At 44.7% G+C, this 9,285-nt stretch overlaps 1 protein-coding gene across 1 annotated transcript in view; it reads left to right on the top strand.

Moving 5' to 3' along the window:
- Positions 1–4,903: 4,903 nt before the first annotated feature.
- Positions 4,904–9,285, top strand: part of Lrrc37a (leucine rich repeat containing 37A) — a 39,791-nt gene continuing 35,409 nt past the window's right edge. Inside the window, exons 1-2 of the mRNA XM_031354076.1 lie at positions 4,904–5,179; positions 5,793–9,281. Of these exons, the coding sequence (XP_031209936.1) occupies positions 5,030–5,179; positions 5,793–9,281 (3,639 nt within the window). The 5' untranslated portion in view covers positions 4,904–5,029. The remainder of the gene's footprint in view (positions 5,180–5,792; positions 9,282–9,285) is intronic.

The following is a 9,285-nucleotide window of genomic DNA, read 5'->3' as shown; positions in this document are numbered from 1 at the left end:
ACCCTCACATCACCAAAGGATTTTACCTCCATTGTAGCTAAGCTGAGAGTTGATAGTTCTGCTGCACCCAGAGATGAATTATAGGCTCGATTTTTGGATACAGACTTCCTGCTATGGCCAAAGCTATTTGACTTGAGTGAGTGACTTCATTCTCTTGTGTGAACTTTTATCATGTTGGTTTAGAGTGCCTTGTTTTCTTGGTGTCTTCCATTTCCTCTGGCTCTTAAGACACATTCTATCTCCTTTTCCCACGGTTCCCTGAGGCCTGTGGGGAGGGACTTGATGAAAAATATCCCCTTTCCATCTGAGTGTTTCGAGGTCTCTCATTCTGTGTAGTATCTGGCTGTGGGTCTCTGGATTTGTTCCACATGCTGCAGAGGGAAGCTTCTCTGATGATGGCTGAACAAGACACTGATCTATGAGTACAGCAGAATGTCACCAAGACTCATTTTATTGCTGTTTTTTGTTGGTCTGTCTGGTTTTTTAGCAGTATTACTTGCTTTTACCTTAGGTCCCTGAGATATCTAGCCTCGGGTTCTTGGTCACCCAAGCAGTGTTGGTATGTATTCCACCTCATGAAGTGGGCCTTTAGAGATATGAAAGAGTGAGAGCCAGTATAAATGGCACCAGAAGGACTTGGAATTCAGCACCTCAGGTTTCTCAAGTGTCTAATGGAGTTCGAAGATAAATCTCAGCTAGATTTTCTGAAGATTATGCAAATGTGTCCCCTGAAGACGGCATGCATTTGCAATGAGAAATGTAGATCTAAGACTTTATCCCCTAAAGTTTTGTAGGCCAGGAAATGGTTGGAATCACCTGACAGGGTTCTTCTCATCCAGGCTGAGACTGATGCCATGGAATTCATGCATGCATACATGGGGCAGGGCAGCAGTTAGGAGCATTTGCTGCTTTTGCAGAGGACCTGGGTTCAGTTCCCAGCACCAACTCAGTTCTGGGGATCTGACACCTTCTTCTGGCCTCCTCAGGCACCAGGCATGCACATGGTACACATTTATACCTGTGTGCAAAACATTCATGCACACAAAAATACAAAATAAAATTATATAACATATACATAGTTATATCAGAGGTGCCACACACACTTTGCGTGAAGGCGGTATCTGAGGCGTAAACTTCAAGGAAAGTCAGTCTCCTGCCTCCGCATTGTCGCCTGGCACCCCAGACTCAGAGGTGGCCCAGATATGTCCTCGTACTAGTGTGCTAGGAACTCACCAAGATATCATTTTCTTACAGCTAGCAAGAGAAAATTCGGACATTGCTTTCTGACCTTCACCAATGTTTCCAACTATCCTAGTTTAATGTTTAAGTACTAGAGAGTAATTGAAAGGTTTCTCTCACTCTAAGACATTAGCTGAAATTGTTAGGTCGAGATTCTCCTCTGCCTGCCTCCAGCAAGAACTAGAGAATTAGCATAAGAATACCTCAATAGGGAGGGCTCCACCCCTCTTCCTCCTGCTTCACACCTAGCTACTAGACCCTGCTTACCTGGGTGTGTGGGGGTCGTTTTCCCTACGTGACTTCAGTCTAGCACTAGGACTGGAGGAAGAAGGACTTGGACTCACATGCAGGACTAGCACTAGAACTTAGATGGGCTAGGACTCAGATTCATGTATCTCTCGCAGTCCCCCAGGCCCAGAGCACTTGGGCCTGGGGAATGCAGCACCAGTTCAGAGGAGATAGCTGTTGCTTTAGACCCAGTATGTTTCAGATAGCCTCAGAGGTACCTCAACTGTTGAGCTGCCAAATTTTTCATTTTCTCTTTTACAATGATTGTAAAAGCCTCATGCCATTTTCAAAGAAATACACTCAGATTTTACACCACTCGTGTGTAGTCTGTTTGTCAAAAGCCGAATCCCGTGTCCACCTGGCCAGAATCTCTTGTCCCGCAGAACAGGGACCCCGCGAGAAATCCCGGTCCGTGGCAAGAGGCATTTGGATAAAACCTAATTAGGTTTCCAAGGACCCATTCAGAAAGGAATAAAATATAAAAGTCTTCTTTTCCAAGTTATTGTTAGTAAATGTATATTGTTTTTTGAGATAGAATCATATGTACCCCAGGTTAGCCTCACATTCAGTTTGGGAGACTAATTTTGAATACTTGATCGTCCCACGTCTGTCTCCTAAGCTATAGGGTTACGGGTGTGAGCAACTATGCCTGGCCATTTTGTTTTTGTTGTTGTTGTTGTTGTTACAAATAAATAGTTTTAGTTCTACATATAAGTGTATTTAATTTTCACCTAAGTAATACTTATAATCTTTAGGTATCACAAGTATAACCAAACATATACATATACAAATACACATACAGATACACATACACACACATATATATACATATACATATATATGTAATCTTTAAGTTTCATGTTTTACAATTTTTTTCTTATATCATACTTGAACTTTCTGGTTTTAGTCCTCACTTTTCCAATTTTGAAAAAAAAACTTTGCTTAGTATAAAACTTTATCATTTAAAATCTTTTTTTATTTGGCTAAAAATGGTTCTTTTTTTCTCCTCCTTGGGTATTTAGGATTGAACCCATGTCCTTGAACATGCTAGGCAATTGCTCTACCACTGAGCTATGCCCTCAGATTTCCTCTTACTTGTTATTTTGAGTCAGGGTCTCAATCATATGCCCAATCTGGCCTCGAACCTATTCATTTGTATAATGAAGATAGTTCAATAGGTTGACATGATTGCTGCCATGCCTGATAACCTAAGTTAGATCCCCAAGAACTGACTCCCACAAGTTGTCTTCTGACAGTTGTAGTTATGTGTGCAGAGTCACAAACATGAACAAATGAATTTAAAAATGAGAATATTTTTCAATGTGTGTATTAGCATAGAAGTATTTTTTTTACCAAAAGTTAATTTATTAGTTTTACTGAATTAAAAGGAATTTGAACTAAGTTTATGTGTGTGCTTACTTAGAAATGAACTTACATTCTTTAGATTATAATAGAGAATAGGTTTGTTGACTATGCTGCAAAGGGGCAGTAGGCTAGACAGTAGCAAATACCTGCAGCACGAGGCAGTGGTTTGGGAAAGAATGATTGCGGTGGACAGTTCTGGTTTGAACTTACTCTGTATGCAGTTTCCTGGCATATAATCCCAGTTTTGCCAATGTGGGAGTTATTGGGACATTTAGGATCAAAGCCTGGACCCTGACATTTCTAACAAACTAGTCTCAGCTATTCATCTTGAATATGCCAATTGCAGGAAGGGGGAGAGAGATGGCTCAGCAGTTAAGAGCACTTGCTGCTCTCCCAGAAAACTAAGTTTGGTTCCCAACACCCATATACAGTGATACATAGCTTTCAGTAATTCCAGTAGCAAGGAATCAAACATCCTCTTGCACCTGAATGCACACAGTATCTATGCATATAAACAAAGACAAACATACACATGAAATAAAAATGAAAGAGGGAGGAGGAGGAGTAAAGGTCAGAGGGAGGGGTTTCAGTGCAGCCACAGTAGGAAGAAGAGCAGGCAGAGGTCCAGTGGTTCCAGAGCCCATCTTTAGGACCCTGACGTGTGTTGCTCTCTAGAGAGCAAAGGCATGCGTAAGCAAGCAGTCCAGGTGGTGTCACAGATTCACTCATCACTGCCTCCTGGTCCCTTTCTCCCAGTCTAATATTTGGTGTTTGTGTGGAGGGGGATTCCAACTTCTTGGGGTCCATTGTTTCAATAGTCTGTTACAGGAGAGGAAAACTAACAAGAAACCGTATCCAGTGTTCCTAAGTAATTTTAGCATTTCTAGCCTCTGGTGAAGACCAGAGCATAGAACTGCTGTGTTCTGAGGTCTTTTTTTAGAATATATTTATGCTACCAGGAAGGTCACATTTCCCCCATTGTTTTGACATTTTAATGGAGGCAAACTATACCTGACCTGCTCTGTGTGACCTGCTCTGGCGGGGGAGTGGGCTCAGTTAGCTTCCTATCATTTTTCTCCTCCCTTTTCAAGAGTAATTCATTTTTGCATGCACCTCTCTGTCTGTGCACATCTGGATGCAGGTCACTTCTTATCTCTTAAGCTCTCACACATGAACCTGTAATAATCTCTTCCAAAAATCTATCTTCCTGTTGCCCAGGAAATCCATTCATCAACTTCACTAGAAAAAGGGTCCAGAAACCACTGGCCTGTGATGGCTTTGGTTGCCATTGACGGGCTAGGACTCTTGCCCCCAAATCAATGATCATCTGAGATGAGAAAAACGTTTGTAGACTCATAAGGGCCTTGGTTTTATCTTCAACTTCCCTGATTACTATAACTACAAAAAAAGTTCTTTACATAGTAACTTAGCTTCTACTTCTACAGCAAAATGTATCATCTTCAAATCAGTAGCATAACGGCTGGGCATATATGTTCCTCTTGGGAAATATCACACCATTTAACATGAAAACATTGAAGTGTGCTTGAAAAAAAGGGGGGTCTTAAATTTTCCTTTTGGGGTGAGAACACATTTTGAACATACCTACAAAATTATTCTTTATTCCAAAACACCGGCAACCTTTTGGTTTATTTTAGTGTTTATAACTTGGGATTGTTTATGATTGAGAAAAGAGTAGGCGTTAAAGAGCCAGATTGGACAGGCACTTTTTGAATCACGCCCACCCTCCACCCCCCTCTCACCCCTCCCCCTTCCGCTCCTTGGTGCCTTCCCCTCGCGCAAGCGAGTGCCTGGATACTTTCTTTTGAAGTCTGCCCCACAAAAACAAAGGCCTGTGGATGAGAACTAAATCCGGGTTACGGTTAGTAGACCCCAAAGAAATCGGTGTTCTTCTCAGCCTGGGTAATGGAAACTTAGGTCCTGTCACATAGAAGGTTCCCTTCATAGTGCAGAATCCACCTAGTGACGCTTTTGTAACAAAGGTGTCCTGTCATAAAGGGCGGGGCAGGGCGGCCTCAGTTGCCAAGGCTCCCTGTGGTGAGGGGCCTTTCCTCCGGTTTATCTCCTGCTAGCGCACTCCAGTATTGTGGATCGCCTCCATACTACCATACTACGTGTCATGTCCTTATCACATGTCATGATTCCACTGGGCTTCTGCTTCTGCGCCCCAAGTCTTCTCCTCACTGGACAAGTTCTCCTAGTGGTGACCCAGGCGGATTCCATTGCGGAGTGGATCCAGAACCCAGTTCGTTTGACTTCAGAGCCCTGGGTGAGGACCAAACCCTGGTCTTGGCACCCCTCGGGCCAACCACCCAGATCCCTGAAAGCTCATACATCCCGAGCAGGCGTTGGGGGGGCCTTTGATGACCGGGGCTCCTCTGCCCCCTCCCAGATGCTCTCCCCACCTAGGGAACTGAAGGACAGTTTTCTTTCATTCCCAGCTATGGATACCTCCATGGCCTATCACCCAGAGTCAGATCAGTTTACTGTTCCATATCCACACTTGGCCAGGCAAATGACTCCACCCAGGAAGCCCCTGGCAAACATGTCAAAGCTAAATGGGAATCAGAATCAGTCTCCACAACTCAAAAGTATTTCCTGTCTAGATCAGGCTGCAGATGACCAGTTGTTTGAAATACTTGTTTCCGTTACTAGACGGTGAGAATTCAAGCGTAACAAAGTTTATAGCTTCACCCCAGAACTTAAAAAAAGACCTAGTTCAGCACAGGCCACTTGCTAAGGAGGTTGTTGGAACTACAAAACAATTTGCAAAACCTCAACTCCAAAAAAAAAAAAAAAGAAAAAAAAAAACTATGGAGGATGAGTATAGGGATCCAAATAGGAATGAAGTTTATTCTAACAGCTTGCCTCTGCAATCCCAGGTAAACCGAGAGGAGCCTCCAGAGCCTTCGGAGCTGATTGAACAGCCTAAATACCTGCTAGAAGCACAAACTCAAGATTCAGAAAATGTTGATATCGTCCACGAAAGCCCAGATCATCTCCCACTGCTCCCTGAGGAAGATGAGCCTTCAGTCCCGAAGGAAGAACCAGTTCAACATCATTTTGCTTCTGGGAAAGTTGCAGCGTTAGAGCATCCTGACAGAAATGTTCCCTCTCCAAAAAGAAATGAAGCTCATCCCCCCAGATTGCCAAATGTCACAGTGAAGCCTGTAGATCAGGAGATTACAGTAGTTTCAGAGGCAGATAAGGAAACCCAACATACTCTGAGGGAGCAGCAGGCTCCAGGCCATCTTCCAGAGAGTCCTGAGGAAGTAGGACCTTCATCAACCCAACAAGATACAAAACTGGTACAGTTCTCAGGGGGTCCTGAGGAGATAGGAACTTCATTAACCCATCAGGAGGCTGCAGCTACAAATCCAGAGCTCTCTGTGCACTTGGGACCTTCATTAGTCCAACAAGAGGCCCTACATGAGTCTTTAGAACCCCCTGAAGACCTTGAAGCATCTGGTAGGCAGCTAGAAGTTCCAGCACTACATACAAAGCCCCCTGAAGAAGTCATTCCTCCAATTGACCAAGAGGCTACAGTCTCAACTCTAGAGCCCTCTATGCCAAGTATAATTGAAACTCTAACAGCAGCAGCAGCAGCAGTTTCACAACACAATCAGGATCATGTCCACCATTACATTTTGCCCACGATTACAGTCCAACCTGCAGATGTGGAACTTACAATAACTTCCAAGCCTTTTAAGGAAGCTGAGCTATCTCCAGTTCAGGAAGAGACTCAAACTCCCGGTCCTCATGTGAAAGCTGGGTATTCTAGCCTAGAAGAGCAACCAGCTGCATCACCTGAAAGGTATCTGAAATCCCCAACTGAGCCTCCAGAGGAAGAGGAGGAAGAGGAGGAAGAGGAGGAGGAGGAGGAGGAGGAAGAGGAGGGGGATGATGAGTCTTCTCTAACTCAAGAGGACGTCCCATCACAACATCCGAGTCCTCTTCTGGAGAGTGAATCTTCTCCTATTGAACTACAGCAGCCAGTCGGACCCTCTGAATCTCCTGGGGAGGTGGGATTAGGATCTGAAAAACAGTCAGAAGCCTTAGTTACACCTGCAGAGCTCCCAGAGGAAGTCAAGTCTCCGGTGGAGCAAGAGGCTCCACTGCAAGCTCCAGAGTCCCCTTTTCAGACTGTAGTTGAAAGGCCTCCAATTCATGAAGTCCAGCCAGCTCCAAATGAAGCGTACCATTATCATTTACCAAATGTTACCATTAGACCTGTGGATTTGGAGCTTACCATCACTTCAGAGCCTGCCAAGGAGACCGAGTCTTCTCTAGCCCAGCAGGAGCTCTCAGTGCATCCTTCAGAGTATGCCAAAGAGAGGAGTTCTTTTCGCTACGAGCAGGGACAGCCTTCTGAGCTGGAAATTCTAACTCAAGCCTCAGAGCATCATCATTTGACACGTTCACCCTCAACTCACCAGCACACTCACCATTCAAGCTCGCCCACTACAACTGTTAAACCTCTAGATGTGGAGCTCACCATATTGCAAAATCCCACCACAGAGGCGGAACCTCCTCCGGCACTTGATGAGGTTGTAGGTAAACCAGTTGCAGTCTCAGACCAGGGTGTAGACACTTCTATAACTCACCATCCAAATCCAGCTGGAGCTCCAGAGCCTTCTGAAAAAGCTGAACTCTTGTCATATCAAGAGGAGGCTCTAGTCCAATCTGCAGAACTTGTTGCGTACGAGAAGCCTTCTCTAAGCCAGCAGGAGAGCGCAGATGAGAATCCAGAGCTCCTAGAGGAAGGTGACCCTTCTTCAGCCCAGCAGGAGACCCCAGTGAATCCTCTAGTGTTCCCTAATGAGATGATAGTTCAGCCTCCAGCACACCATGAGGCAGCAGGTCCTCTCCTGATTCAGATTCAGCATCATCCTCCTGCATCACACAGTGTCACAGCTAAGCCTCTAGAGTTGACTAATGAGGTTGAAACTTCAAGCCAACAAGGATTTGAACCTTCAAAAGACAAGCAAGAAGAAGTTGCAAGTCAGTATCCCATGCCCCCTGAAAATCATCAAGATTATCCAGCTCATCAAGAGGTTCTAACCCAGCCTGCAAAGCTTCCTGAGGGTGTTTCTTCAGGTCAGCAGGGTAACTTGTCTCCACCCCTAACGCACCCTCCAGGTGTGCAGTTTGTATCATTTCAGCAAGAACTCCCAGATCAGCATCTAGAACCACCCAAAAAGGGTTTCTTTCTTTCTCCAGTGGCAGATTCCGTGTTCTTTTCACCTGACGATCTAGAAGCAATGTTCAGATATGGGAACTCAATGTTGCATAAACCCACAGTTATACATTTGAACCAAGCACATACCAGAGCTCCAGAGTCCTCCATGGAAGTTGAATCCCCTCAGGTTCAGAAGGAGAACGTAGTCCCTATACCTATAATTCCCACCGAACAAATTGAATATTCACAAGTCCAATTTGAATATCCTTCCTATACACCAGAATTCCCTGAAACTCAATTTTCTCAGCAAAAGTCCATAGCTCAGAAAACAGACCTCCACGAAGATGCATATCCTTTTCTTACTCCGCAGAGAAGGCTATATGTACTTCCAGATTCCATTATGGATGCAGAGCCTTCTCCAGCTCAGCACCAGAGCTTGTCTCAACTTGAAGACCTTTCTGAGAATGCAGGACCATTTCTAGTGCTACAGCCCACCCCTGCACAGGCTTCAGATCCTCCAAAGGAGATAGTTTTTTTTCCAACCCAGCAAGTGGTCCCAAACCAGCTTCCAGAGTTAATGAACAATATTGTAACTCACCTTCCGATACAGCAAATGATAACCCTAACACCAGGTCAGAGTCAAGAGGAGTATCCAATAGCACACACTGTCTCATTTCAGGCTTTGGACCTGGAATTCACCTTAACTTCACAGTATACTCCAGAGATGGACCACACTACAGAAACAAAGTGGACACCTCCTCCAACATATCCTCAGGTGACATTCCCATACCCAACTGAAGTCACAGTTCAACCTTTGGATCTGGGACTTACCATAAGTCCACAATCTACTCCAGAGGAACTTCCTCAAACTAGGCCAGAGACCACAACTCAGATTACAGAAGCACCTAGAGAGGTTGTAGCTCCAGCCCCTCTATATCAAAAGATGACAGTTCCAACATCAGGTCAGGATCCAGTTGAATATCCAGTTCCACCCAGTGTCTCATTTCAGCCTTTGAACATGACACCCACTATAAGTTCAGAGCCTACAAGAGAGACTCAACAGCCTATAGCCACAATGAAGATTATAGGTCCTCCTCCAGAGCACCTTCAGGATCACATTCCCTATGTAACTGAAGTCATAGTTCAACCTTTGGATCTGGGACTTACCATAAGTCCACAATCTACTCCTGAGGAAC

This window comes from Mastomys coucha, unplaced genomic scaffold (assembly GCF_008632895.1).
Source record: "Mastomys coucha isolate ucsf_1 unplaced genomic scaffold, UCSF_Mcou_1 pScaffold5, whole genome shotgun sequence".
Lineage (NCBI taxonomy): Eukaryota > Metazoa > Chordata > Mammalia > Rodentia > Muridae > Mastomys > Mastomys coucha.
The sequence above is the reverse complement of the archived record's forward strand: the minus strand, read 5'-3'. Positions and strand labels throughout refer to the sequence as shown.